The sequence below is a fragment of the Aspergillus candidus genome (assembly GCF_002847045.1).
Source record: "Aspergillus candidus strain CBS 102.13 unplaced genomic scaffold BDW47scaffold_16, whole genome shotgun sequence".
In the NCBI taxonomy this organism is placed as follows: Eukaryota; Fungi; Ascomycota; class Eurotiomycetes; order Eurotiales; family Aspergillaceae; genus Aspergillus; species Aspergillus candidus.
The window spans coordinates 320,914-347,502 of record NW_020194021.1 but is presented as its reverse complement, the minus strand read 5'-3'; the positions used below and the strand labels follow the sequence as shown (position 1 = coordinate 347,502).

General features: G+C 51.1%; 10 protein-coding genes across 10 annotated transcripts; 7 read left to right on the top strand and 3 right to left on the bottom strand.

The window, feature by feature from the left end:
- Nucleotides 1-339: 339 nt before the first annotated feature.
- On the top strand, nucleotides 340-2,495 carry BDW47DRAFT_104146 (URC4/urg3 family protein). Its single transcript, XM_024812260.1, has 5 exons — nucleotides 340-553; nucleotides 621-948; nucleotides 1,016-1,192; nucleotides 1,264-2,125; nucleotides 2,184-2,495. Exons 1-4 carry the CDS (start codon nucleotides 392-394, stop codon nucleotides 1,902-1,904), a joined length of 1,308 nt encoding a protein of 435 aa, XP_024673044.1. The 5' UTR covers nucleotides 340-391; the 3' UTR covers nucleotides 1,905-2,125; nucleotides 2,184-2,495.
- A 114-nt stretch (nucleotides 2,496-2,609) lies between these two features.
- On the top strand, nucleotides 2,610-4,998 carry BDW47DRAFT_19090 (MFS transporter). Its single transcript, XM_024818411.1, has 3 exons — nucleotides 2,610-3,389; nucleotides 3,443-3,832; nucleotides 3,883-4,998. Exons 1-3 carry the CDS (start codon nucleotides 3,003-3,005, stop codon nucleotides 4,888-4,890), a joined length of 1,785 nt encoding a protein of 594 aa, XP_024673043.1. The 5' UTR covers nucleotides 2,610-3,002; the 3' UTR covers nucleotides 4,891-4,998.
- A 1,422-nt stretch (nucleotides 4,999-6,420) lies between these two features.
- On the top strand, nucleotides 6,421-8,319 carry BDW47DRAFT_104142 (DUF3237 domain-containing protein). The gene is made up of 5 exons (XM_024812259.1): nucleotides 6,421-6,632; nucleotides 6,721-7,212; nucleotides 7,267-7,587; nucleotides 7,648-7,942; nucleotides 7,998-8,319. Exons 1-5 carry the CDS (start codon nucleotides 6,564-6,566, stop codon nucleotides 8,024-8,026), a joined length of 1,206 nt encoding a protein of 401 aa, XP_024673042.1. The 5' UTR covers nucleotides 6,421-6,563; the 3' UTR covers nucleotides 8,027-8,319.
- Nucleotides 8,320-10,089: 1,770 nt separating this feature from the next.
- BDW47DRAFT_19063 (methylisocitrate lyase ICL2) lies at nucleotides 10,090-12,353 on the bottom strand. Its single transcript, XM_024818410.1, has 6 exons — nucleotides 11,892-12,353; nucleotides 11,535-11,823; nucleotides 11,065-11,477; nucleotides 10,595-11,018; nucleotides 10,279-10,532; nucleotides 10,090-10,220 (listed from the first exon to the last, which is right to left on the bottom strand). Exons 1-6 carry the CDS (start codon nucleotides 12,286-12,288, stop codon nucleotides 10,213-10,215), a joined length of 1,785 nt encoding a protein of 594 aa, XP_024673041.1. The 5' UTR covers nucleotides 12,289-12,353; the 3' UTR covers nucleotides 10,090-10,212.
- A 578-nt stretch (nucleotides 12,354-12,931) lies between these two features.
- BDW47DRAFT_131099 (uncharacterized protein) lies at nucleotides 12,932-13,818 on the bottom strand (the record flags this gene model as incomplete). Its single annotated transcript, XM_024817246.1, has 2 exons — nucleotides 12,932-13,108; nucleotides 13,396-13,818. 2 exons carry the CDS (start codon nucleotides 13,816-13,818, stop codon nucleotides 12,932-12,934), a joined length of 600 nt encoding a protein of 199 aa, XP_024673040.1.
- A 661-nt stretch (nucleotides 13,819-14,479) lies between these two features.
- BDW47DRAFT_19011 (asparagine synthetase B family protein) lies at nucleotides 14,480-17,121 on the top strand. Its single transcript, XM_024818408.1, has 6 exons — nucleotides 14,480-14,825; nucleotides 14,898-15,355; nucleotides 15,412-15,495; nucleotides 15,548-15,809; nucleotides 15,858-16,049; nucleotides 16,111-17,121. Exons 1-6 carry the CDS (start codon nucleotides 14,660-14,662, stop codon nucleotides 16,998-17,000), a joined length of 2,052 nt encoding a protein of 683 aa, XP_024673039.1. The 5' UTR covers nucleotides 14,480-14,659; the 3' UTR covers nucleotides 17,001-17,121.
- Nucleotides 17,122-17,446: 325 nt separating this feature from the next.
- Nucleotides 17,447-18,580, bottom strand: BDW47DRAFT_116925 (uncharacterized protein; the record flags this gene model as incomplete). Its single annotated transcript, XM_024815001.1, has 4 exons — nucleotides 17,447-17,700; nucleotides 17,793-18,028; nucleotides 18,078-18,126; nucleotides 18,574-18,580. The coding sequence occupies 4 exons, from the start codon at nucleotides 18,578-18,580 to the stop codon at nucleotides 17,447-17,449; spliced, it is 546 nt and encodes a 181-aa protein (XP_024673038.1).
- A 190-nt stretch (nucleotides 18,581-18,770) lies between these two features.
- BDW47DRAFT_19028 (Zn(II)2Cys6 transcription factor) lies at nucleotides 18,771-21,794 on the top strand. The gene is made up of 4 exons (XM_024818409.1): nucleotides 18,771-19,295; nucleotides 19,363-19,533; nucleotides 19,589-21,466; nucleotides 21,550-21,794. Exons 1-4 carry the CDS (start codon nucleotides 19,121-19,123, stop codon nucleotides 21,561-21,563), a joined length of 2,238 nt encoding a protein of 745 aa, XP_024673037.1. The 5' UTR covers nucleotides 18,771-19,120; the 3' UTR covers nucleotides 21,564-21,794.
- A 484-nt stretch (nucleotides 21,795-22,278) lies between these two features.
- BDW47DRAFT_116923 (Zn(II)2Cys6 transcription factor) lies at nucleotides 22,279-23,868 on the top strand (the record flags this gene model as incomplete). Its single annotated transcript, XM_024815000.1, has 3 exons — nucleotides 22,279-22,309; nucleotides 22,362-22,966; nucleotides 23,068-23,868. The coding sequence occupies 3 exons, from the start codon at nucleotides 22,279-22,281 to the stop codon at nucleotides 23,866-23,868; spliced, it is 1,437 nt and encodes a 478-aa protein (XP_024673036.1).
- Nucleotides 23,869-24,429: 561 nt separating this feature from the next.
- On the top strand, nucleotides 24,430-26,333 carry BDW47DRAFT_116922 (amidase; the record flags this gene model as incomplete). Its single annotated transcript, XM_024814999.1, has 6 exons — nucleotides 24,430-24,723; nucleotides 24,792-24,914; nucleotides 24,978-25,130; nucleotides 25,194-26,039; nucleotides 26,094-26,160; nucleotides 26,227-26,333. 6 exons carry the CDS (start codon nucleotides 24,430-24,432, stop codon nucleotides 26,331-26,333), a joined length of 1,590 nt encoding a protein of 529 aa, XP_024673035.1.
- Between the last annotated feature and the right edge of the window lie 256 nt (nucleotides 26,334-26,589).

The following is a 26,589-nucleotide window of genomic DNA, read 5'->3' as shown; positions in this document are numbered from 1 at the left end:
GGCTAAGTAGCCAAAGTGATTCAAGAAATTCTAGGGAGTTATTGAGCCATTTTTCAACGCTGAATTCAGAATTTGAGTGACTCTCTACTGGATTTAAAGGTGTTCCTGGTCTTGTACTTTCTATCTTTACCACGCAATTGCGAAGATATTCTAGTTATTTTGATCAATCATGACGGTCACGCGAGCTTTTTATATCGGAGATAACCGCAAAATCTTTATCTTATCAAATGCTATCTTATCCGATAAGATAACATGCTTATCTCCCCGATAAGCCCCGCTTTGCCAGCTGTAGATAGATAGATAATCAGCAACCATAGCCATCTTTTGTTGACACTCTTTCATCTACACCATTTTCTGTCCATACACATCATCGAGTCTCTTCATCGCCAAAATGACCTTAGATCCCAAGATTGAGTACCTCCTCAGCCTGAAAGTCGTCCGCGAGAGAGCCCACATCGTTTACAAGCTCGCGGAACAGGGCAAGCTGCACCACTTTGACTACCATGCGGACCGTCTAGACGAAACCGCTAAATATGTCATGGACATCATCGAGGTGTGCATTAACCGACTTCACTTGTACATCTTCAAGCCGTACCATTAAGACCATACTGACCGCACAGCGCGATTTCGGCCCCGACCGGTACAACCTCATCCCGCCGCACGGCCGGTGGCAGCATTTCAACGTAGGCGGGGTAGACCGCATCAGCAAGCTGCTCGAGCAGTGGGATCAGCAAGGCTATGATGCGCAGGAAAAGGTCCGCAGTCTGGTAGACCTCTTCTTTGTGTCGGTGTTGCTGGACGCGGGGGCGGGGGATACTTGGCGGTATGAGGAGGCGCAGAGCGGGGCTGTCTATACCCGCAGTGAGGGGATTGCCGTCGCCTCCTTACATATGTTTCTTGACGGGGCGTTTGCGAATGTGGGTTCCGCGAGGAAGGACGTCGTTCATGGTAAGGGTTTTTATATCGATACGGCCGGTTCGTGCTGTTGCGTTGGTAGATGCTGACGACTTTGAAGGCGAGGCGCTGGGGAATATCACGGTGGAGGCTATCCGACGTGGATTTCAGGTGAACGACGAGACGAACCCTCTGGTTGGAGCGACGGCCCGGACAGAGATTCTTCAAAGACTGGGTGCCTCGTTCCTGAGACTCCAGGATGTGTTTGGGCCGTCTGGACGTCCGGGGAATCTGGTCGGTATGTTACTATCAGTACTATTCTACGCTCACTGCCGTCCTCATAACTCCCCTAATCTGATTCTATCACAGACTACCTCCTAAAGCAGGGCACCGGAGCAACCATCGACTACAGCGACCTGTGGAGCGCCCTGCAAAGAACCCTCATCCCCGTCTGGCCCAGCGACCGCACTCGCGTCCACGGGCAGCCCATCGGAGACGCATGGCCGCTCAAGGTCCTATCAGAAGCACTGGAGTCCGACCCCGACGCCGAAACAGCGTCCATCCAGCCATTCCACAAGCTCACGCAGTGGCTCGCATACTCGCTGATGGTACCATTCCAACGGCTCCTATCCGCGACCTGGAAAAACGCAGACCTCGGCACCGGGCTACCGGAGTATCGCAACGGCGGGCTGTTCGTCGACATGGGCGTCCTCACCCTGAAAGAGGAGGCACAGACCAGGGGCCTGGCTGCCGCGGGGAGTAGTGGTGGCCTGCCGTGTTTCAGTGCTGGAGGTGATGAGATTGTAGAGTGGCGTGCGATGACGGTCGCCTTGCTTGATGTGCTGCACCAGCGGATTTTGAACAGTGGTCGGTTTGGCAGTGTGAAGTTGAGTCTGCCGCAGATGCTGGAGGCTGGGTCTTGGAAGGCTGGCCGCGAGCTTGCCGCGGCTAAGCGGCCTGATACTAAGTCTAGCCCTATACTCAATTCTGGAGATGGGACTTTGTTTTGAAGGGTTATGCTTTAGGTCTATTACCTGCATTCAATATGTGACGCATAGGTTATGACCAATACTCGGGGTTAGTATATCTAATCGAATAAAAAGCTGGCTGTGGAAGAACAAGACCGTGCAATTGAAATCCTTGACAAATTAGTTACAAATTTTAGTCACGAATCTCGGGGTGACAATTTGTGAGTCATCCCAACTCAGTGTGATACTGAGAGACTCCCTAGGTATGTATTGAAGCCTAAATCTTCACAATTCGGCCATGCAGGGCTGATTCTTTTGCAGCTGGTTGGGTAGCCAGGCAGTTGGCAGGTTAGTTAGGCGTATGCATGTGCATCGGCATACAGGTCTTGCCATGGTATATTTCTTAGATAGAAGGCCACAGTATATTGTGCTTCATGCCTGTTAGTTTCAACAATGTAACCCTTGAGGATCGGGATCTAATATTAGCGCAATTGCCACCCGGCTCATAACCCTTGCAAGGGAAGCAGGAAATTCCCACTAATTGCAAAGATGTGACGCCTTCGTGCTTTGTAAGTAATCTACCACCCCTGGTCTCGTCCACGGAATGCCAACGCTGCGCGTGCAGCAGTGGAGAACGGGATACGACCAACGATCAATTCCCCGATATCATTGGCGACCAACGGGCCTCAGGCCCTTATAGATAGTAATACACGTGATCCGTGTGCCGAAGACCCGGCCTGGATGCCTGGGGCCTTCTCTGCATTCCATCATCATTTGTTCAGCCTTCGACCTCGTTTGTACTTGGTGATTACTCCAATCATTGCGGGCATAGCCGCCGCGGAGGATTTTTTTTTTTCACGCCGGTTTGGTGGAGTTCAATTCTCGACCCAGAAAAATTCCACGTCAAGCTTTCTGTGCCTGGCCAATGATGGGGTCCATGATCTCCGCAATTGTTGGTCCTGGTCGGGGTTAATGGTCGTTTATCACCGGTGGGCAATCTTTTCTCTAGGGTATAATGCCATGCCGTCCCCCTTTTTTGATAGACCATATACCTATTCCCATCTCACCTTGGTACTTATTGGATTTCGATTTGGTCTCATGAGTATTGATCATCAACGAACTCGTGACTAACTACAGGATATGTCCAAAGAGATCGATCATGGCAAGTCGGAGTCCCTTCGTTCTCCCTCCACCTCCCACTCGCACATTGAGTCGGAACTCTCACGGACAGACACTCAATCGTCACGTCCTGGCCTAGCTCACTCAATCAAGTCGAGGCTGCGATCTCGTTCCAACGCCAGTGCCTCTCGTATAGACAGGGTGTATTCCGCTGGATACTTAGATGACCAATCTGTCTATCACAGCCATGATTCAACCGACGAGAATGGCAGCGAACCGGTCCTGGAAGCTCGAGACGGTATCGTCAATGAGCGTGATGTTGATCTAGAACAAGGAGCTGCTGCGCATCAAGGACTCGAGAAGTCCAAGACGGCACGGTCAGATCGATCACAGCGCGATCCGTACTTGGTAAGTGGCCATTGTCTACCAACGATTCTATGATACTGGCTAACGCTCAATAGGTGACGTGGAGCGGATCCGATGACCCAGATAACCCCAAAAATTGGACCAACAAGAAAAAATGGGCGGCTACCATCACTGTCTCTATGTTTACCTTCATTTCGCCCGTTGCGTCCTCCATGGTTGCCCCGGCCCTGCAGTCTCTGGCGGCAGATTTGAAGATACATGACGAGGTCGTCATTCAGATGGCTCTGTCTATTTTCGTGCTGGCCTATGCTGTTGGTCCGCTGTTTTTAGGACCGCTATCAGAAATCTACGGCCGGGTGATCGTCCTTCAACTCGCCAATCTGGTCTACCTTGTGTTTAACATTGGCTGTGCCGTCTCGCAGACCACCACACAACTCATTGTCTGCCGGTTCTTCTCGGGGTTGGGTGGTAGTGCCCCGCTCGCTGTGAGTGCCACACGCGCCCCGACAGCTGTTGACAAACTAACCAGTGACAGGTCGGTGGTGGCCTTCTGTCTGACTGCTTTCACCCGGAAGAGCGAGGCAAAAGCATTGCCATCTACAGTCTCGCCCCCCTCCTTGGCCCAGCTGTCGGGCCCATTGCAGGCGGTTTCATTGCCGAAAACACCACCTGGCGCTGGGTATTCTACTCGACGTCCATCGTGGATGCCTTCATTCAATTCGCCGGTCTTTTCTTCCTGCGTGAGACGTACGGCCCAAGAATCCTGCGCGATCGTGCCAAACAGCTCCGCAAGGACACCGGCGACGAATCCTACCAAACCGAAGACGAACGACAAAACAAAACCCTCCTTCAAGTCCTCCGCACATCGCTCGTCCGCCCCTTCCGCCTCCTCCTCACCCAGCCCATCGTGCAAGTCATCGCCGTCTACATGGCCTACATCTACGGCATCATGTACCTCGTCCTCTCGACCTTCCCCACCCTCTGGACCAGCCCCGACTACTACAACGAGTCGACCGGCATCGGCGGCCTCAACTACATCTCCCTAGGCCTAGGCTTCTGGCTCGGCTCACAGCTCTGCGCCCCCCTCAACGACCGCACCTACCGCCGCCTCAAAGCGCGAAACAACAACATCGGCCGTCCCGAGTTCCGCACTCCCCTCCTCTACATCGGAGCGGTCATTCTGCCCGCGGGCCTCTTCATCTACGGCTGGACGGCCCAAAACCACGTCCACTGGATCGCGCCCAACATCGGCGCGCTCCTCTTCGGAATGGGCAACATCATCACCTTCCAGTGTATCCAGACGTACACGGTCGACGCATACACGCGGTTTGCGGCCAGCGCCCTGGCAGCTAGTTCGTTTCTGCGCTCGCTGGCGGGGTTCGGGTTTCCGTTGTTTGCGCCTTATATGTACAAGACGTTGCAGTATGGGTGGGGGAATAGTCTGTTGGCGTTTATTGCGTTGGGGTTGGGGATTCCGGCGCCGATTTTTTTGTGGAGGTATGGGGAGAAGTTGCGGAAGATGAGTCCTTATGCGGCAGGATAATGCTGGCTTGGATGAGGGGTAGTAGAAGGAAATGATTCATGATAAAAGTGCTTATGATGCGACATAATGGATAATGGGTTGCTATGCATATAATGGTCTAGGGGTTGCCAGGATAATACCCGGGTGACTGGATCCTTCTCTCATATCAATAATATCAGTTCAATTAGAATTCAATGACTACGTCTAAACTCGACGCGTATGATCAGCGTCATGCACGCGTCTTGCCCTGTCTTTCATCATAGCTATTCTTTGACAGATTGTCTTCGGATGATTATTTGAACCAGGTGATCGTTCTATCCTAAATTGCCAGCGTACCTAGAGTCCGGGGGTATACCTTAAGATCGACTGTGCAGTATTAACGCAAGCTTTATAGACCAGCACCTCAATGCTGCGCGTATAACACGCTTTCCTCAAATGGGAACGCTATAGAAAATGGATACGCACCCACGCGGTAATACAAAGGCAGTTATGATATCAGACCATGCAGATCATTGCAGGCTGACGAACAGTATAAATACCGCGCGAGTCAGGCAAAAGGCAACAGGATAACACCCTCACTGCCTTCTTATTCTACAAGACCCTGAACCAAGTGCTTTGCAGAGATATCAATATTTAAAACAGTTCATTCCCTGGATGAAAGACCCTATCTTACACCTATACTGCGTTATGTCTGTTTCTTGGCTCACTGTAGGATCGATTCATTCCTCGGTGAGGCTATCAGGCACCAGGAAGAACAAGCACAGCCACGATCTGCGACCCCTGGGGTGATTGAGCTGGGCCTCCAACACTGAACCCTCACCATACATAGAAAGGTCTGTTCCAGCTTGGAGTTCGCAAATCGATGTCGTAATATTGTCGCTCAATACTCAATATCCTGACGTTTCTTACATCCGACCAGCAGTATTTTCCATACTGTATGTATCCGGAGTACTCGAGTGGATTGGTATGCGGAACCGAACCGTAATGGGGAGGAGACCATACGCGGTAAGCCGTATTCGTATTGCCACGTATTTGTTGTCTATCTTCTTTGTTGTGGTAGGTCTTTAGAGATGATAGAATCTAGGTAAGTAGGTATTCCAGGTTTGAGTTGATTTGATATTGATGTCAGTATTATATATCAGTGCATAAAGAAAGAGCAGACGGCGTCGGGGCTGAAGCCGCGTGACGAGATTAGACTTTCTGTGCTGTCTTGTTGTCTGTTCTGTACGCGTCTGGAGGTTGAGATTGTATTTCAAATGTTTCCTCAACACTCATAGGATTGATATAGTATTAATTATACACTAATATTTCTCTTTGGAAATGATTTATTATCAACAAATCAATAAGAAAGTATGATAATAATCAACTGGCTAATATGCACTCGAATGGAATAAATGAATCAAATGATAGGGGCGGTAAGTTATGTAAGTCTGACCCGTTTTGTCTTGTCCTGTCTTGGTCTCGTTCCGTCTCGTCTCGTCTCGTCTCGTCTTGTTCTTCCCCCGTCAAAACTCTTTCATTTCAACTTTTCTTCCCTTTTCACCCTCTCCCCTCGAGTCTCCCCCAAAACCCATCTCTTCCCCCCCCATCATATCCCATCATATCCTCCCCAATTTCATCTCTTTTTAATCTCTAGCCCTGTTAGTTCTTTCCATCCACCCACCATCGATCTATTCAATCCCTTCGTCGTGAACATGGGTCGTACCGTCGACCAGGAAGTTCACGCGGCGTTCGTCGAGTTCCGCGCCAAGGAAGACGATAAGGTGCGTGACTGACTGCCGTATTTCTCGTAATATTTCATCCCGCGGTTCAACCCAGCGTCTCTAACACTTCTCCTTCCTCGTCCCTCAGTGTCTCTCCGTCCAGTGCATCTACTGCCAGCAGGTTCGTGCGAAGAACACGTCCCGCCAGAAGCAGCATCTCCTCGAGTGTCCCGGTCTGCGTGGCCACGCCAATCCCCAGGCCCAGTCCCAATCCACCCCCAACGGCATCACCGCGACCAACGGATACCCTCCCACCCCGAATGGCCCCGCGGCCACCGCACCAGGCGCTGGCCCGGGCCCCGGTGCCCTGCCCACTCCCAATGGGCCCATGATGTCCAACGGCGTCAATCCCCATGCCACCCCGATGCAGACTCCGCTGCAGAACATGCAAGGCCGTGCCTCGCTGCCCACCACCGCTCCCACGGGTGCGCCCTCCGCCTCCTCGGCCTCTCAGCAGGCACAACGGACCACCCCCAAGTCGTCGTCCAAACCGAAGACCTCCTCGACCAGTCTCCCCGCCCCTCCGTTAGATGACGTACATGCGGCGTTTGTCGAATTCCGCGCCAAGGAGGAAGACAAGGTAAGACGCGCGGCGGGATATGGAAGGAATGTTAGAGGCTGATGGGAGATATAGTGTCTGTCCGTGCAATGCATCTACTGCCAGCAGGTTCGCGCCAAGAACACCAGCCGACAGCGTCAGCACCTTCTTGAGTGTCCTACCTACCTCAGTGTTATGAAGGACTCCATCCCCGCCAACAACCTGCTTCACACATTCCCCGAAGGCGACGTGGCGCGTTCGCTGCAGATCCCGGCGCCCTCTCTGGAGCTGGACTTCCGGATGAGCATTAAGATGAACCCCAAGGTCGCCGTGGGACAAAGCATTTGGGGTCAGAGAGACTGGGTGACCTTTATTGGGGGGCAGTGGGCCGGCCGGTGGGGCAAGGGTATCGTTCTGGTGAGCTCTTCCTTTGCTATTAGGATCTGCATATGGACAGATGAAGCTAACCATCCACAGCCCGGAGGACAAGATTCCCAGATCGTGACGCGAGAGTCGGCTACGAACCTGCAGGCGAACTACCTGCTCCAGACCGCTGACGACCCGCCCGCATTCATTGTCGCAAAGACCCAAGGATGGTTGACGGGGGCCAAGGACGTGTTGGACAAGGTCAACGACCAGACTTCGGCAGACACGGTCAACCCCAACACGTACAAGTACCGCGTCTGTATCTCGATGGAGACCGGGGACGAGCGCTACGCGTTCTTGAACACGCTCATGTGGATCGGCAGCGGGTGCCGCCGGGGCCAAGAAGGTTAGCACAGTATCCACTGTACCACTGCATGACCGTGCATAGCTAACCAAGGCAGTGATCTTTGACTCGTTCCGCGTCAACTGATGTGTTACGATTGCGCTTTTGTTTGTCCGTTTTTGAGCGAGTAATATGTGTTTGATGGGGAAATTGATCTCGTCGGTTGCGCATCATTTCAGCTTGGTCCTGACATCTTTGTCCAGCGCTTCCGTCTCCAGGCGTGCCCACATACGCATGGAGTGGCCGGGGCCGGTCACTGACCTTGACTATTTTATTTCACTTCTTTACATGTGTAGGGTATTCGGTTTCCGGTGCAATTTCTGAGCTTCGTGTTTTATTTCGTTGGTCCTTTAGGCGGGATACCTGTATCTGTAACCAGAATGGAAATAAACTCGTATTGATAATGTAGAGTACTCCATACAGTGCGAGATAACAGGATATACAGAGTCACGGCATACATATACTACACAATACATCATCAAGTAATTAAACAAAATACTCTATAGAAAGATTGATCTATAGAGTATAAACTGGGCTAAAGAAGTAAACAAACGTACCAAACCGCGTCCGTCCCGGTATAACCCAGTACGATCGACCAGTACCTACGCATGTGTATTCGGTTATAATACTCCAACCTGAGTAATGATACCAAGTCGGAGTCTCTTAATCTGATATCCATTCTTCTTCCCTAACTACTAACTACTTTAGGTACAATAACAATCTGACAAGCGGGTCTGTCTATCTTGCGATAATGCCTCCCTGCAGAACCTGTACTCCACTTTCCGGGGCTGATCAGACCCAGTCATGAACAGATACGAACACCTCCACTCTACCAGCAGTAAGCCAACATGCCTCCCTCCTTCTATTTCCCTTCCTTCCCTTCGTTTTTCACTCTATCCATACCCTAACCAAGATTATCACCTCACGGAGTAAATAGCCAGTTCACCGACCCCCCAAAATGGACCTCCAACCCACCCCACCCAACCCTCTTCCGCAAAGAATGGAACGGCCCCAACTCAAACGGGCAAGTCATCGCCCAATCCTACGATCTTGAACCAGGAACGCCAGTGATGGAGGATACCGAGGGATGGCACACTATCTTCAAGTCCGGCGATAAGTTCTATCTGTGGGGACGGTTGGGCGATGAAGTGGAGGAGTTTGTGGGGAGGCGTATACCTGCGATTGTGGAGGCTATTGGGAGAGATGGGTTTGGGTTGAGGGGGTGAGAGAGGGCTCTTGCTCGTTTTTTTTTTTATTTTTTATTTTTATTTTCATAATGGATGGAATGTGTCACTCTGATTGTATTATGGGAGTAAAACTGCTAGCTACTGTATGTAGTTATCTCTTGTTTGACTGTTGACTGTAGACCACGCTGGAGAGTGTAAGGGCGGGCTCGCTATACAGGGCTGGAGGCTGGCTATTCGCGTACTCTTTTATAGTTTATATCCTTTGGAAAATACCTCACTGCAAGACAAGACAAGGTCTACAAGAAAAATAAAACCACGAGAACGAAGTGTAAAGGTTGAAGGAAAGCAGTGAAGACGAGCCCAGAAAACAGTGACGCATGATGAGAGCAATACATATATACACCGATATACGCTAAACCTAAATCGATATAATACTTTATTATCCAGTAATTACCAGCACAAACTATACGAATACTATTTACTTCGTGTATATATACCTTACCTAGTAGAAGAAATAGGGTTATTGCGTATAGAGTATAGTACCTAATGATCAGACACTGTTAGTTCTCTGAATACTCAAAACAGGTACTAAATATGTATCATACTACTTACTATCTGACTGAACAATTAACTACCTGGTCAGCCACACAAGAAGGAACTAACTATCCTATGAGACTCGTGGATTGAAGAAAGCTGCCATGCTTATGACTCCATGCATAATACCTGCTTTATTTATATGCAGTATTATACCCATATCTAGATCTATACTGGCTCAAAGCCGACCATCACCACAACACCGTATACGCCGATCCATTATCATACACACATACGTCCGTACTCCGTACCTGACGGCCATATGACCATTTCAACCAGTAAGCGTAACGAACTATATCACTGGATACTATGGGTAAGTGCAGCTTCGGCCATGTGAAGAGACGATTAATTACTTCGTGCTATTTTATTGATTCATATTTCGCTGATTTCATTGTATTTATTTACACGCTAGAGTATGTCACGTCAATATCGCAAAACCTTTTTCAAAACAACACATCTACATCATGGATAGGATGGAATCCTACAACCAATTTAGAAACCTATATTACGTTAGCATATGCCCTTCTTCAACAAACCCATCTCTATAGGTAAACTCACCCTTCTCGGTATTCCCCTCACCCATACTCTTACTGCTACTGCTCCCGCTCTGGATAGCGCCCATGATGCCATCCATGTACGGCGCGCCGCTCCACTTCTGGTGGGTGAGCACGTCGACGCCGAGCTCCTTCTCGCGCGACTGCACCAGTTTCACATACGCCAGCATGCCTTCGTCCTTGAAGGCGCGGGACAGTTCCGTTGTGATGGTTGCGTTGGTGTGCAGGCCGGCCAGGGAGATGAGTTGCAGGACGAATCTACAATTTATTAGCTGTCATTCGACTGGTAGGGGGAGAAGAGATAAGAAAGGGGGGGTTACCCATGCTGAGCGAGATCCCAAATGAATGACTTCAGAGTCTCCTCGGTAAAGCCCTGGCCCATCCAGTTGAACGACGGGCTCAGGTTATACACCAGCTTCTTGCCCGGGAAGGCGCTGCGGACTTCACCGGCCAGCTTGCCCGCCTTGGCGACGTCCGGATCGCCCGTCTCCACCCACAGGAGGTCGGCGTAGGGGGCGAACTCGCGGGCGCGCTTGGTGGCGGCCGGGAAACCCGCCTTGTAGTGGTAGAAGCCTTCGCGGGTGCGCGGGCTGTCGCAGGACCAGACGACGGGCGTCTTCGAGTAGTCGTTGGCGAGGACGCGGCGGCGCGAGATGGACAGGTCGCGGTGCTCCTGGACGTGCTTCTTGTAGGCGTCGCGGGCGGACTGGGGGGCGCCCTCTGCTTCGAGGTGGGCGTCGACAGCTAACACCGTTAGCATGGACGGATGGATTGATTGAAGATTACATACCTTCGTCGAACGTGACGAGCTTGTGTTTCTTGACCCAGTCCAGCTCAAAGGCGTCGATCTCCGAGGGGGCAGCGCCCTCACGCTCCATGGCTTGCAGGGTCTCCGCTAGCGGCTCCACCTCCTCGGCGATACCGAGGATGAACTCGTGGTCGCGCGTGTCGATGGCGCTGCTGATCAGCTTTCCACTCTCCGAGTCCGTACGCGCGATGACCAGGTTCTCGGCTCCCATCAGGTCCCACTGGAAACGGGTGGCCACCAGACGGTTGATGTGTTCGCTCATGGGGACAAGGACCTTGCCGGCCAAGTGACCGCACTTCTTGCCACCGTGGAGCTGGTCTTCGAAGTGGACGGCGGCGGCACCGTTCTCGGCGAAGAGCTTGGCCAGTTTCAAGACGGCGGAGAGTCCACCGTGTCTACAAGAACCGTCAGCACTAGTGACTCATATTAGGGTCCAAAACCAAGAAACATACCCAGTGTCACCATCCGCGATGATCGGCCGCAGGTAGTCAACGTAGGGTGTGGACTGGCGCTGCTCCGGCGTGAGCTTCCGTCGGGTATCCCACTGTTTCCGATCGTGCATGGACTGCGCCTTGAACAATCGCTGGACCTGGTTGGGGACGGTGTTGTAAGGGTAATCGCCGAAATCGGGAGAAACCTCGTTGGTCGAGGTGAGCAGCGAAGAGCACGCCCAGCCGGAGATGTACAGGACCTCCTGGTTAGGGGCCTGCTGGGTCATCTGCACGGGGTCAATTGCACCCACTGATCGATGTCAGTATTGAACTCCGTTCGCTATTCGATGATATCTTCCCGTCTGGAAGTTCACATACTGGTATGCACCGGCTTTCCCTCCGCAGCCCGCTCATTGAGCAGATTGAACAGCTTCCGCGCCATCAACGAGCTGGGGTAGGTCTGCTGCAGGGAGCCGCGCTTGGAGACCACGTCGGCGGCGGTGTACGGACGCTTGATGCCCTCGTACCGCGGGGAGCTCCACCAGGCCTCAACATCCTTCAGCTGCTGCTCGTAGAGAGCATCCTCGGTGGCACCGGCCTTCTCAGCCAGGGGGAGGAGCTGGTAGGAGTCGGAGGGGAGAACGGTCGACACGGGCGGCTGGACGGCCGGGAGCGGTGATGGCGACATCCGCGGATAACCGCTTGTGAAGGAGCGCAGGGCGGCACGAGCAACGGGGATGCGCCGTGGGAGTTGGCGGGGAATGGATCGCAACATTGCGAATGAAATTGAATTTGGGAGAGGAATACACCGGGAGGAAGAGGTGTGAGAGGAGAGTGGAGGAGAAAAGAAGAATGAGAGGGGTGTGACGATGGAGAGAATAACTAGCTCGGTTCATTTCCCCAGTATTATTAAAGTAGGATGACGGCCGATCGCCGCCCCAACCTCGGCCTGAGTGGCGCCGCTTTCCCCACGTTCCGTTGGCCCTTATGCCGATTATCGGATGTTCCTCAGGATATCCTACAATATGATGATACAGACCTATAATCTTTCTTATTTATTTCTTTTCTATTTTTATTATTATGTTTGATTTTTTTTCGTGGTGTACTGAAGATCCCCGCCGACCCCAGACTGTCGGAATGCCGAGTCCAGCCGCATTATGGATCATGGGGAAGCCGTACTTAACACCCTCCGCATCGGCATGAGATACGGTCGATTCCTATTCTAAGGGTAGCTACGGAGAATGAGAACAGGGCGTGTATAATTCAACTAATTTCAAATTGAATAGTTATGATTGAGGAAAAACCATCCTTGTCCGATCGCCCACCCGCTTTGCATCCTGACAGCATTGAACAAGATATTCAGTTCACACGAGCCTAAAACCAACTCCGACTGGATTATCCATTCAGATAGTTTCAGTTTAGTAATAATGGTCCAACGCCCCCGGCAATAGTGGCTCGCGCTTGGTAGGAAAGAAGTAATAATCTTCTTCAAAAACCCGCCAGTTAGCAGTCATCATAAACTGAAAGTCCTCATCTGCAACAATCTGGCACTCCAGTTTATGGCGCGCACCGTTCTGGCCTTGTTGCTGGCACTCCTACACATGCAGTCAGCGCAAGTCACAAGGGGAATGAATTCATCTTCCGTTAACCTTGCTGCAGTACACAATGATGCCGCACTTCGAACACCGCCGCGACGGATCCCCTATCTTCTCACATACATAGCACATGGTGTGGATCGCGAACTGCGCTGGCCAGAGTTGGACGCTATCGTTCACTTTCAACAGGTCACCGAGTGAAACGGGGAAGATCTGCAATACCTTTCTTATTAGTCTCGCCATGTCTCAGAGCAGACAGGTGTGGTATCCCAGGCAGGAGATCTCACCTTCACCCACTCAGTGTCATCAACGGGGACAATCAAAGCCGACTTATACGTCTCACGCACCGAGTACAGCAGCGCAATAGCATGTCCCGGCACGACCTGCTCAACCGGGAAAGTCTGTTCATACTCCTCCGTCTCAACCTTGACCGGCACAATGCGGCCCACTTTGTCGCGTACCATGATGACTGTTATCTCGGCGGAGCGTAGGAATGCCAGGATCTCAGCTAGCAGACACCAGTGGCGGATGGGGTCGGCGTCGGGGTCGTCTGCCACTTCATGGAGGTCGTAGTAGGTTATGTCGCACTCGTCCTTTTCGAGACCTGGGGGTGGATCGCCGGGGAGGGTGGTGAATCTGGGGAAGGACTTGGGATGGCGGAGGTTGGCGTAGTTGGGGCCTTGCGCGTAAATGGGGACTGTGATGTTCATTGTGAGGAGGCTTGGGATCTGTGTTGTAGGATTTGAAGATTGGGAGATGGGAGATGTGTTTGGTTTTGGGGGGAGTAAATTCTATGGTAGTGGGAAGAGGACAACATGGTGGCGATGAAGTGAATGTGATGGGTGAGAAGACTGGTTCTAGTCACTGTAGTTGAATCATTCATATATAATGCTTTGATTCCTTAAATTGAACCTGGTGATCAGAGCATGTAGTGACTGTATAGATATTAAAGGTGAGTCCATACATAACTCAATGTCAAGACCAATTATGCTTGGTTTATCCTCGATCTCACATAATAATGTAGATCCACCAATGCCATAAACCTTCATATGCACCAGTAAAGTCACATTATCCACAGAGGAAGCTGTACTAGCACTGCGCAATAACAAACCCATTCATAATCACTGATAATCCCTTATGAGAAATGATTATCATGCAAACCCCACAGTGCAGAGCAAGTGTGCGAATGGCTATTGTCTACTGGTGCCAGCAAGTGTGATACATCATGTACAGTCCACGCACCCAGATAATTCTGACTGTATTGGCCAAAGTCTAATTGATGAAGTCCATCTAGGGCAGGCAGCCAGCGTGCCATTTCAGCCCAAGTCATTTTTCATCCAACTTTTGTCAGATCGTTTTTGCGAAAGTGAGATCAGCACGTCGCGTCTGAAGCAAGGGATATCAAGGCTCTTTAGAGCTGGTCATCATCCCTGTCTGAAAGTTCTGTGATACTTAACTCCTCACTCGGGTCACTCTTCACTTGGATCTTTCCCCTTCAGAGACTATCCATACTAGTTGGCCTGTCTACCGTCTATTCAGAAAGATTTTGAAATGTGTGGTCTGACAGCATTTCTCCGACTCGGTGGGGATAATACCCCACGGAATAGCGAAGACAACGCCCAAGCTCTAAGCAAGCAAATCGACGACAGTCTAGAGCTAGTGAAACACCGTGGTCCTGATGCACGCGGCCAGTGGCTCAGTGAAGACTTACGAGTGGGTATGTTCAATCGTGACCGTCATGCTTCATTTTCCACCCAACTAAAGCATACACACTAAACCACATCTCCAGGCCTCGGTCACGTCCGCCTCTCTATCATCGATCTCAGTCCCGCAGGAAACCAGCCATTCCACGACTCGAACAATTCGATCCACGCCATCGTCAATGGCGAACTCTATGACCACGAGAAATACCGGGAAGAACTCAGCCAGGAATACGCGTTCAAAAGCCACAGCGACTGCGAAATTGTCATCGCCCTGTACAAGCACTACGGGATATCGTTTGTCTCCAAGCTGCGGGGAGAGTTCGCCCTCGTTCTTTGGGACGCGGAGCGCCAGTTGCTCTTCTCGGCGCGTGATCGCTACGGGGTCAAGTCGTTGTACTATACCGTTGTCGATAATCGGCTGCTAGTCGCGACGGAGATGAAGTCGTTCTTGCCGTATGGGTGGAAGCCTGAGTGGGATGTCAAGTCTCTTGCTGGACTGGCTTGGGCTTATGGACATCGGACGTTCTTTAAGGATGTGTATAAGGTGCGTTGATGTTGTGGTCTTTTGGTCTATGTTGATGAGTACTCATTGTTGCTTAGGTCGAACCTGGTCAGTATCTGATCAGTAAGGGGTTTGGACCGCCTGAAGTAAAGACGTACTGGGATCTGGAGTACCCTGACAAGGTAGGAGGTTTTATCCCAATTTCCTGTGATATCATGCTTATGATCCCGACAGAACGTTCTTTACCCAGAGACTGAAGAAGAGGTCACCGAGAAGGTGAGAGAACTCATGCTGGAATCAGTGCAGATCCGCCTTCGTGCCGATGTGGGCGTGGGAGTCTACTTGAGTGGCGGCTTAGATTCCTCCGCTATTGCCGGCATGGTCGCCAGTCTTATAGAAAAAGGGGAAAGCCTAGGGAATGACTCTAGTAGGCGGGTTTCAGAAATGAGCTGTTTCACTATCCAGTTCGACAAAGATAGCGGGTTTGATGAGTCGGGTGAGTGAACCTATTCCTCCTGCAGCCATGTCTGACGAGGCTTCCCAGATATCGCCAGACGAACTGCCGAGTGGCTGGGCGTGGACTTTCATTCCGTACAAATGGACGAAGAGGCCATTGCTTCCAGGCTCGAAGATGTCGTTTGGCACAGCGAAACCCCTGTTCCAAATGTGAACGCCACAGGACGAATGGCAGTAGCAGAGGCTGCCCACGCCAAGGGTCTCAAGGTTATTCTGACCGGTAAGCTAATCTGCGCGAGGTGACCACCGCTATAAGACGAAACTCACACCCAGACCAACAGGGGAAGGATCCGACGAGCATTTCTCGGGATATTCAGACTTCATGCTGAACTTTCTCCTTGAGAAAGACCCATCATGGCCGTCCGCCATTTTCCCCGAAAGCGATGTCATTGACGCAATGAAGGACCAGGCAGTACAGAGATTGGCCGCCATCTCACACAAGTTCGACCCGAGCTTCGCGAACAACACCCCGCCCTCCACTGCGCGTATGCTTAATCACACAACAATAGCGAGCCGCATGTTTCATGTCATGGTTCTCCCCTTTGCAGCGTGGGCTCGTGATGTCGCACAGACACCCATGGATACCTTGTTCACGGAGAGTCTAGGCGGACAGACTCTAGATAAAATCATGAACAAGTGGCATCCGCTAAACACTGCATCCTACGTTTGGACGAAAATCATCCTGGCGAATTACATCCTCCGCTACCTTGGCGACAACATCGACATGATCCATCAGATTGAGACGCGGCCTCCTTTCCTTGACCACCACGTGACGGAGTACGCGAACAACATCCCTCCCAGTTTGAAGATGAAGTATGACCCGGTCTCAAAGAGTGTCCGGGAGAAGGAAATCCTGCGGGATGCCATGAAGCCATTCGTTACTGAGGAGATCTACAATCGCACCAAGCATCCTTTCGTAGGACCGTGCAAGTTCAAGGAGGGCGGTCCGATACACAAGGTGCTGCAGCGTCTCTTGACGGAGGACAATGTCAAACAGCTTGGCTTTATGGACTGGGAGAAAACACAGGATAGTCTTGTCCGCGCGTTCCGTGATGGGGATGCATTGGAGTTTCAGAAATCACTTGGAACCGCACAGTTTGTGGTTCTAGGACGCCGATTCGGGGTCGGGAGAGCTCACCCACCGCATGGCTCCGGGTGTTTTCTAGGTTAAGCAATATCCTGTGGGGTGGCGGTATACATGCGAGCATAAGTTTGACACAAAATTCACACTATAACCTAGGCATGAACACGAGAAAATCGGTTATCCCGTCTAGTGTTCAACTGGATGAATAAATTAAGATCCGTAAGTGCACTGCAGATGCTTGACATTCTGATAGGCAGGGTATGTGTTTCAATCTTAGCCGTCATCAGGTAGACCCACGTGTTGACCAGCAAATCTACAAGTCGGAAATTTGACCAGTGACAAAACTAGAACAGAAAAAGCTGAAATCAAGTAAAAGGCAACAAAGGAGAGAGAGAGAAACAAGCAATAGAAGATATAAAAGGAAGTCAAGCCACGTCATCCACTTATTCCAACTCATGGTCTGTCCATGAGATGAACACCCTTAACCATCCCAGGTAGATGCGTGTTGTCCAGTCCAATTCTCAACCCCCCTTCTAGTTAGGCGAAAATGATGAGTAGCCGCCGATGACGACCATAGCCTTCAGTTGCAGCATCACCATGCCCAAGTCATACGGGGTTGATGGCTGATGAAGCTTGGCCGGTGTCAAAACTTCATCCAGCCTCGTATTCCTCAGCAGTTCCGGACCAACGGCATGGCCTGTCAGGCAATCAGAATCGATCAGTTCGTCCGTCTCACAACATGTTTTACACGCCGTGGATGGTAGGACAACAATAAGCATGGCTCCTCCTGCAAGGTTGATTGATTGATTGGCCAGGCGTTAGACATGTCCATGACCCATCTAGACTGTAGATGAAGACCAAGACCCACCCTGCTGGTACGTGAGATCTCGACCAGTCCCAAACTAAAGGCATGACGAGGAAGGATACAAAAGGATTGGTGGACTGAAGAAGAGTAGATATTCGGACTGTCAGAATCAACAGCTGAGCTGCAGAAGCCTCCGTCACGTGGAAGAGGCACGAGTCGGACTTCTTCCCGTGGTTGAAACTTTCCCAAGAATAGAACATCCTCCACTCCTTTATGCTTCATTCGATATATGGTTCTGTCCCACTTTGCCCTGGCCTACTCATTGGCGCGTATCCATGGATTCCTCGGAGGGTTTCCACCAAGATTCGGAGTTGCAACATGATCCGTGTCGGAGTACTCCGTGGTCAACTGTCCCTCGCATTACTTGTATATGATGACATTGGCATCCATCATGGACCATCATGGATAAGGTATGGTATGCCTCGATGGCTACCTTACCTAATAGAATTGCGAGCTGATCGAATGGGAACGCGGGGAGTTCCTCACCTTTCTCTCCCCCCCTCCCAAAGCTACCACCCTCCTTGGTGGCGTCTCCCGCTTCATCTCATTGACTGCCTTCAAGTCCCTCCCGCGAGTGAGAATGACAATTCCGCTTCTCATCCATGGTCCTTCCTGGTGGTGGTGTCAAAGTCAAGAGGGTAGAATCAGGCAGAGAAAAGAAGGGCAAAAAGCAACCACAGCTCGTCCGTCCATTTCTTGCCTCGTCCTGCAGGTCTCCTCCTCGCCCCTCCATCCATGATCAAATAATGCATAAAAGAGACCCAGTCCGTCTCCAACCTGACACAGTTTTCACACTACCCATGGAAGCCCGGGGTCTTGTCCGGCCCAGTCCAGACCAGTCGCATCCCACCTGAGCTCGAGCCCACCGAAGGATCGGCGAGTTTCCGGCCTCCAACTCGCTGCAGCAGTTTCCGCAGTTGACGGGGTTAGCGCCTGTCTTATCACGCCCATGACGTTCTTCCCCTCACCGTTAAGCTCGCTCTCGGATCACCGACAGATTATCGGGGCGATTTATCTATCTATCGCTTAGGGCGTCGTCGTGGATCAACGGCTCCCCCTCACTGTATATTCTTATCTCCTCCATCGTTGGCTCGATCGTTGCCAATTAAATAAGAAAGAAAAAGAAAGGAACAGGGACAAGAACGCCCCTCACACCTCGCTATTCTTTGTCCTTCTCACCGCCATCTTTTGCTTTTTTTGGGAGCCAAAAAAGAATTTCTTTTTTTTATTTGTTAATTTCCTGCTCTCTCAGACCCCTTGCACACTACTTGTATAGTATTGAGCCCAATTCCATGTCTGCTCGCACACTGACGGTACCGATGTCATCGCTTCACAACTGGGAATGGAGAACATCAAGATCCCGTCGCCGTCCGCTATCCTAGACCCCCTCCCTCCTATTGCTTCGTCTTCCAGGAAGCTTTCTCTGTCCGCGTCTACTTCCATCCGGAAAACGGCTTCTAGCCAAGCCCCGGTGAGTGGGGTAACTAACAAGCCAAAACAATCCAAAAGCAGGAATGGTATGCCGTCAAATCCATCCTTTGTTAGAAAAAGAAGCCATGGAGGAGAGCTAATCGCTTTGTTCAGGTTGCACCACCTGCAAAACTAAACGGCTAAAATGCGATGAGTCCAAGCCCACGTGCTTGCAGTGTAAGAAACGCAATGTGGAATGTGGGGGATACAAGAAAGACTTTAAATGGCGCCCTTTTGAAGAGACAAACGTTGCTGGCAAGGTTGCCACTGCGAAACCTCAAAGAAGTCAGCTCAACCAATTTAGATACCGCGGGGCCCCAGTCACTGACTGTCTATCCAGCTACCTCATCACGGTCCAGAAATGGCAGTATCAGTCTGTCGACAGCGCAACCCAGCAGACTAGCACCAATAAATCAACCCTGTGCGGCAAAACCGAGCCACTTGAGGCGATTGTCTGCATCCACTCATGGGCGTGTACCTATATTGGAGGGCTCCCATGGCCACTCCAAGCGACATTCGGTTGCGCAAGATAGTTTCCCATTCCCGGCAGATGGCCTTGATGAATCCAGATTAGGTAGCTTCAAAGATGATGCCCCTATTCCGCTGCTGCCGGAGATCATCTCATCAGACCCGTGCCCATGGCTATCGAATCTATCGCCATCGGGTGTGGAGCTCGGGGTGAGTCCTGACCAGAGCACCCTAGGCAGCTCTGCGGAAGAAAGCACCCCAGCATCAGAAAGTTTCAGTTTTTCTGCTCTCCTCGAAGGAGAACACGATGACATCGACGAGATCATCCGACAGTCTGCCGCACCCACGGCCCTGGATACTCCTACGACAGATATTACTTCAACGATCTCCACGATGCCTACAGTCCCGAGCTTCCTCACGGAGCCGATCTTCAGCACCGGTAGCCCAGAGCTTCTGGTAATCCAGTTCGATCGGTTCACCTGTGGGATCCTCTCCGTGAAGGACGGGGTCCATGAAAACCCCTGGCGGACCTTGATTTGGCCACTCGCCAAGGACACCCCGGCCCTATATCATGCCATCTTCGCTCTGGCCGCGTTTCACTCCAGCAAGCAGAATCCAGCGCAGCGGGTCCACGGGGTAGATCACATGCGACAGAGCATCACCCACATGGTCCAAGACATCCAGAACATGAGAGCCGACGCCGCGTTAGCCACAAGCTTAGCCCTTGCTTTCGCCGATACCTGGGACCAACACACGCGCACGTGCATCCAACACTTACGAGGCGCCAAAGCCTTGGTCTCACAGGTGGTCCGATACGGCCTACAAAGCGGCATCACGGGGCAGGATCTCGAGCGTGTCCGATTCCTCTACAACACCTGGTTGTACATGGACGTGATTGCGCACCTCACCTCGCGGGAAGGCTGTGGAGACCAAAATGTGAACGTCTCCATCCTCCAACACCCGCGGGATGCAGTGCACGAGATCGATCCCCTGATGGGGTGTGCCACCACTTTATTTCCGCTAATCGACCGCGTGGCACGACTCATTCAGCGCGCTCGCAAGATGCAATCCAATTCCCTCTCCCTTGTCTCGCAAGCCATCGAGCTGAAACGGCTCGTCGAGCAATGGGAGCCTCCAGCGTGGTTCGAGCCACCGGAAGACCCCACCTCCGAAGTCCAGCACAGTATCCAGATCGCGCACGCCTACCGCTGGGCGACACTTCTGTACCTCCACCAGGCCGTCCCGGAGATGCCGTCCGAACCGGCCTCTGACCTCGCCAAACGCGTTCTCATCCTGCTGGCGACCGTGCCGCCGAGCTCGCGGACGACTATCATCCAAATGTTCCCGCTGCTAGCAGCCGGGTGTGAGACCGACCAAGAGGAGGACCGGCAGTGGGTGCTCGATCGATGGACAGCCGTGCAGTCCCGCTTGATGTTGGGCTCTATAGATCGGTGTATCGAGGTTGTGCGGGAGGTGTGGGCTCGTCGCGATGCGTTCGAGGCAGAGAAGCAGCGACGGCACTTCTGCGTTGTCGGGCGTGCAAGCTTCTCTGCGTGCGATGGCCTTGGGAAAGACGGGCTCTCGTACGGAATTTTATCTACTGCAGATGACTGGGCTACTGCCAGAGGGGTAGTTGGCAGCAGCTCCCGACGAAACTCGACGGTATCCCCGTTAGAAAATATCGAGTTTGAGAAGACAATCCGGGGCCGCTTACACTGGCTTACTGTGATGCGAGAATGGGGGTGGGAAGGTATGGAAACAGATTTCTTCTTTTCCCCTCACGCTTGAAGTACTCCCAATTCAGTGGCATAGCAGAAAACTAATTCGAGATAGTCTTTCTTGGATGAACAAAATTCACAACTAGGATATGAGGACCTGTGAAAATGACGCCGAAATGACCACTTCCACCCGTAACTTTGGAAGGCGAGCCAGCGCTTCACTACCCACAGTCAAGGTACCATCACTATTTTGCACTCACCTAGTGCTGTTCGTCAATCATCATCATCTTCCAGCCGTGATGTCTAGCGGCTGCCACCAAAACAACGCCGAAAATAGCTCCCTTTTACACTCGCTTTTCACCTTGCCTGGCCGGGCGCCTATAGCATGCCTCTTACCCTCTTCCCCTCCCTCTCGCACGTTCTCCGACTCTCTCCTCATTTCCAAAAGTGGTAAGGTTATCAAACTTTAAAGTTGGTAATTTTTACCATACCATGATATACATATCTTAAATACGTGCCTGATTAGACTAGTTTGGGGTCTCCAAGGGTCTCCAAATTTTGATGAATCCAGATTTCGATCAGATGCTTTATTAAACTGATAGGGCTTTGAGCGCGGATTGGTGACATGATAGGTGGTTGAAGAAGACGAGTTCTAATTGATCTACGCGTTTAGATAGGGTGGACCACTCGGTAGTTAAATACGTTAGGAAGTGAGCTACAATGATATGAATGATTGACTAAGCGTGGTATTGCATTAGTTGGTTAGTTGGGAGATTATGTAGCCAAGCTCTCCAAGTCCCTTAAACTCAACATTATTACAATCTGTTCTGATACGCCTGCTGCAATGCTGCGAACCAAGACAGGGTGTCTGATCTGTAAGCGGTCTTTGTATGCAATGAGCGAAGAGATACTTACTCAAATGGGTAGGCAGGCGGAGGCGTAAGAAATGCGATGAAAGCAAGCCTCGATGTGAGCGATGCATCAAGTCCGGCCGTCAGTGCCACTGGCCTTCCGCAGGGCAGCACCTAGACAAACGACATCGCTTCCGGTCCCACGAATCACCCCATGAGCCATCGAGGGCTGGACGGTTTGCCTATAGGGATACTGCGCCATGTGAACTACCCTGTACAATTCCATGTCACCGACAGTTGAGCATAGCGCGGGTGTTCGACTCCGATTCGGAATCACGCCTCCTGGCCCATTTTGTAGAGAGGCTTTGTCCCTTGCTATTCTTGACCACCGGTCATCCAGCATTTCAGGGTGACTGCATCTCATACGGGATAGAGTTAAGTATTCGATTTGAAGCAGCCCGGACGGGCGTGTTGGCATGCAGCGCCCTACACTTATACAGCCTCACTCTGGACAGGCGACTGAAAGCAGTGGCCCTCAATTACTACTCTGCGACGGTGTCTAGTGTCTATCGGGTTTTTCAGAGTATCAATACGGCTACCTGCCCCAAAGATTTCTTTACGTCCTGCGACGGAAGATACGATGCGCTGATGCTTTCGATTGTGTCACTTTATCTTTACGGGGTACGTGCGTGCTATCGACAGTTTAGACCCATCAGTAACCCAAATCGAAATCCAGCATGCTACTAATCTGTGCTTACTGACATATTTTTGAGACATAATAGCATTTGACCGGAGAGTCCGACTATGGTCAAGATATCGCCCAACATGTAGTCGGAGCAATGCAGTTGCTGCGTTCGCGTCTCGCATTGAAGGGAATCAACCGCCCATTCGACTGGGTGATTGCCGAAAGTATTTTCTACCAACTATTCATGCTCTCGGTCCGGTACGCTAGTGACTGGACATTACGAGTTGACGAGGAAATTTGGAATGAAGCGTTTCGTTGTTCCATTTTTCCTGACTCGCCTCCAATAGCCAACAGACCTATCCTGGGCATTCCCGTGTCTCTTTGCAGATTCATTGCCCGAATCGCACGGCTTTGCCATGGCCCTCTGCCACATTATATACCCGAGTTCGTATCACTTTTGCAGCACGAAATGCGCGATTGGGAGAGCTGGCTACTTCCGCTTGATTCTTCTGATAGAGCAGTTTTTTATAATGCGGTCCCCATCGAACCGAACCCGGTGGATGATACGACTGTGATGTACGTTTTGGCTGCGTCCATTCTTCTGGAAAGGTTCAGCACATTACCGGATGGCTTGAGCTTAGAAACTTCTTTCCAATCGAATTTTGGCCCTTCAAAACGACGAGAGCATGCGCTAGGACTAGTGCGCCAGCTGATTCTAGATGTGAGATGGGCAAAAAACTACCTTGCGGCGTGGCCCACAATGATCATTGGGACTCTAGTCGAAACCGAGGAAGATGCTTCACTCCTGAAGCAAGACTCTGACCAGCGCCAGATAGTAGCCGCGAGAGGGGAAGGCATTTTCCTAAAGCCTAGGGCTCTTGATCTTTGGCAAGGTTGATAATACCATATGCGGACCATTTCGTGAGGCTAGATGTGCGAGGAAGAGCCTTCAAATGTTCTGTCGCAAAGAATACCACTCGGCTACAAAAGATATCCAGATACTTCTGAGCTCTGTGGGTACTCCATTATGCACTATCTTATATTGCGACATGTTCTTACAAGACTGTGGCTCGTGTGGGGGCACCAATCATTGATATTTGCGCAAATTCCTTGGCACTCTAGGGGTTAAAGCGCTGCTCTCAACAGTTAGTAATCTGGCGCGGGCACCAATTACTGATATTTGCGCATTTTCCTTGGCGATTCTTATAGAAGCCAATCAGTTGTAATTACGACCTCGGCGATATCTATATTCTTTCACGTACCTAGGTACTATGTTCAACAGGTCCCACCCTTGACAGATGAAATAGAATATGCCTGCTTGATCTCCAGTCTCAAGGATATATAAAGTCGTACAATGTGCTAGGTTCATTCATTCTACAAGAGAAATCTGATTTCGCTCCAATACACCCTCTCATCTTCAAGTTCTACCCATCTGTTAACCAATTTGTACGCTTTGAAAATGGTTATTACGGAGGATTGGCAGGCACTAGTAGATCAAAAGCTCATTGATCGTGCCTCACGAATTCCTCCAGCATGGAAACTTTCCAGCGACTTGACCGAACTTGTTCGTCCAGACGCTTCAACTAGTGCCTTTGACTTGTTGCGGAGGACCGCTCTTCTCAGCCCAAGAGAAATTGAAGTCACAGAGACATACAGTGCAGAAAGTCTCGTTGAATTGCTTGCAACTCGTCAAATCACCTCGTTAGAAGTGACTACCGCTTTCTGCAAGCGGGCGGCGATTGCACAGCAGCTGGTAAGGTTGCTTCTCACCCTCTCCTGCTTCAACTTAGTCACTGCCGAGTCTAACCTCTAGCTTTGTAGACGAATTGCCTGACCGAGATATTCTTCGAGCAGGCAATAGAACGAGCCAAGGAGCTCGACGAGTACATTCTGAAGAAGGGACGTCCGATGGGTCCGTTCCATGGCCTTCCGATAAGCCTGAAGGTACTTACTTTGGCGCTCTGGGTATGACACGTAAGATCATATCATTGACCATTCTTTGTGCAGGATAGCTTCATGGTCGAAGGCCAAGCAGCTACACTTGGCTTTATCTCCTTCCTCAAGAAGCCAAATGCGACCAAGAACTCTTCCCTGGTCGATATGCTACTCGAGGGAGGCGCAGTATTGTACGTCAAGACAAACGTGCCTCAGACTCTTTTCGTAAGTTGTTTCCTTCTGGAACTCTTCACTTTCTACTTCTGGACTTTACCTGAAACATATTAGACATGCGAATCTTATAACAGACTCTTCGGTACAACGATGAATCCACATAACCTGAGCCTGACCGCGGGTGGAAGCAGCTCCGGCGAAGGGGCACTAGTAGGTATCAGGGGGTCTATCCTAGGAGTTGGGACTGATATCGGCGGCTCGATACGAGTGCCGTCTTTATGCAATGGTATCTACGGGTTCAAGCCCACTGCCAATCGCGTGCCGTATGGAGGCCAACAAGAATTCGTCCGAAAAGGATGGCCGGGGATTCTCCCTGCTGCTGGGCCACATGCCCAATCTGCAACTGACCTAACATTCTTTGTTCGATCGGTCCTTCTCTCCAAGCCATGGCTGAGAGACTCCACTGCCTTGGCCATACCATGGCGAGAGACCCCTAAGAAGCCACGGCTTACCATCGGAGTCTTTTCGAATGATCCGATGTTTCCGGTCTTCCCTCCAATCTCCCGGGCACTGCAGGCTGCAGTATCCAAGCTGAAGAGTGCTGGGCATGAGGTTATTACCGTGGCCGCTCCGCCCCTAATCACAGGAGTCAACGGAGCGATGCGGTCCCTTCTGCTAGATACCAATGACACAATCTCCAAGTATCTAGCAGAGTCGGGAGAAGATCCGGTCGAGTGTGTCCGCCAACTCAATCCAGCAGCGTTACTCAACCAGGATGTATTTTCACTAGACGATGTGTGGCAGTTCATCGCCGAGAGAGAGGACTACAAAGAAGACTGGGGCAAGGTATGGCGGGAAAACCAGCTCGACGTTCTCCTTTGTCCGGCTTCTCGGGGAACAGCCGTGCCGCATGACAAGTACGGGGCTCCTGTATACACTTTGATCTGGAATTTCCTCGATGTGAGTCAAGCCCGCAGATGACTATCAAGCGGCCCTGTTAACGAGGACATTCAGTTTCCCGCGAGCGTTATTCCCTACGAACATGCCAGCAAAGCGCTGGATACGGAGGAATTGGATGGATGTGAGTTATCCTATCAGCATGACATTACAGCGCAAGCTAAGTGAATTGTAGTCAACATTGAAGAAGTCGACGGAGCACCTTGCCATGTGCAAATTGTTGGCTGGCAGTTCCAGGATGAGGAGGTTCTTTCTGCGACGGAGACTATTACTGAGGCTCTCAACTCAAACCCTTAGTTGCTAGAAATTACATTGATTGCGTAAATTCGCTATGATTCATTTGTATGTCCTCGGTGAGGAGTTCGGTCTATAGAGCCACGGTGCACATGATAAACTAACATGTCATGTTTTACTAGTATACAACTTACTCGGTTTGTTTAACCCACACTGGTTGTATACTATGAGCGGATCAGATCACTCATATGATAATTGGTAGTAAGTATATCTGATGACCAAAAACGATAACACGATAAAGTGGTTCGCCTATACATAG

Excerpts from the sequence above, each read along its gene's own strand:
- BDW47DRAFT_19011 (XM_024818408.1), top strand. The coding sequence starts at position 14,660 with ATGTGTGGTCTGACAGCATTTCTCCGACTCGGTGGGGATAATACCCCA. Across the intron at positions 15,356-15,411 it reads TCTTTAAGGATGTGTATAAG|GTCGAACCTGGTCAGTATCT; the intron begins GTGCGTTGATGT and ends ATTGTTGCTTAG. Across the intron at positions 15,496-15,547 it reads ATCTGGAGTACCCTGACAAG|AACGTTCTTTACCCAGAGAC; the intron begins GTAGGAGGTTTT and ends TGATCCCGACAG.
- BDW47DRAFT_104142 (XM_024812259.1), top strand. The coding sequence starts at position 6,564 with ATGGGTCGTACCGTCGACCAGGAAGTTCACGCGGCGTTCGTCGAGTTC. Across the intron at positions 7,213-7,266 it reads GCGCCAAGGAGGAAGACAAG|TGTCTGTCCGTGCAATGCAT; the intron begins GTAAGACGCGCG and ends TGGGAGATATAG. Across the intron at positions 7,588-7,647 it reads GGGGCAAGGGTATCGTTCTG|CCCGGAGGACAAGATTCCCA; the intron begins GTGAGCTCTTCC and ends AACCATCCACAG.
- BDW47DRAFT_19090 (XM_024818411.1), top strand. The coding sequence starts at position 3,003 with ATGTCCAAAGAGATCGATCATGGCAAGTCGGAGTCCCTTCGTTCTCCC. Across the intron at positions 3,390-3,442 it reads CACAGCGCGATCCGTACTTG|GTGACGTGGAGCGGATCCGA; the intron begins GTAAGTGGCCAT and ends AACGCTCAATAG. Across the intron at positions 3,833-3,882 it reads GTGGTAGTGCCCCGCTCGCT|GTCGGTGGTGGCCTTCTGTC; the intron begins GTGAGTGCCACA and ends AACCAGTGACAG.
- BDW47DRAFT_19028 (XM_024818409.1), top strand. The coding sequence starts at position 19,121 with ATGGAGAACATCAAGATCCCGTCGCCGTCCGCTATCCTAGACCCCCTC. Across the intron at positions 19,296-19,362 it reads ACAATCCAAAAGCAGGAATG|GTTGCACCACCTGCAAAACT; the intron begins GTATGCCGTCAA and ends CGCTTTGTTCAG. Across the intron at positions 19,534-19,588 it reads CACTGCGAAACCTCAAAGAA|CTACCTCATCACGGTCCAGA; the intron begins GTCAGCTCAACC and ends CTGTCTATCCAG.
- BDW47DRAFT_104146 (XM_024812260.1), top strand. The coding sequence starts at position 392 with ATGACCTTAGATCCCAAGATTGAGTACCTCCTCAGCCTGAAAGTCGTC. Across the intron at positions 554-620 it reads ATGTCATGGACATCATCGAG|CGCGATTTCGGCCCCGACCG; the intron begins GTGTGCATTAAC and ends CTGACCGCACAG. Across the intron at positions 949-1,015 it reads GAGGAAGGACGTCGTTCATG|GCGAGGCGCTGGGGAATATC; the intron begins GTAAGGGTTTTT and ends ACGACTTTGAAG.
- BDW47DRAFT_19063 (XM_024818410.1), bottom strand. The coding sequence starts at position 12,288 with ATGTTGCGATCCATTCCCCGCCAACTCCCACGGCGCATCCCCGTTGCT. Across the intron at positions 11,824-11,891 it reads GGGAAAGCCGGTGCATACCA|TGGGTGCAATTGACCCCGTG; the intron begins GTATGTGAACTT and ends GACATCGATCAG. Across the intron at positions 10,533-10,594 it reads TGGGATCTCGCTCAGCATGG|ATTCGTCCTGCAACTCATCT; the intron begins GTAACCCCCCCT and ends AATAAATTGTAG.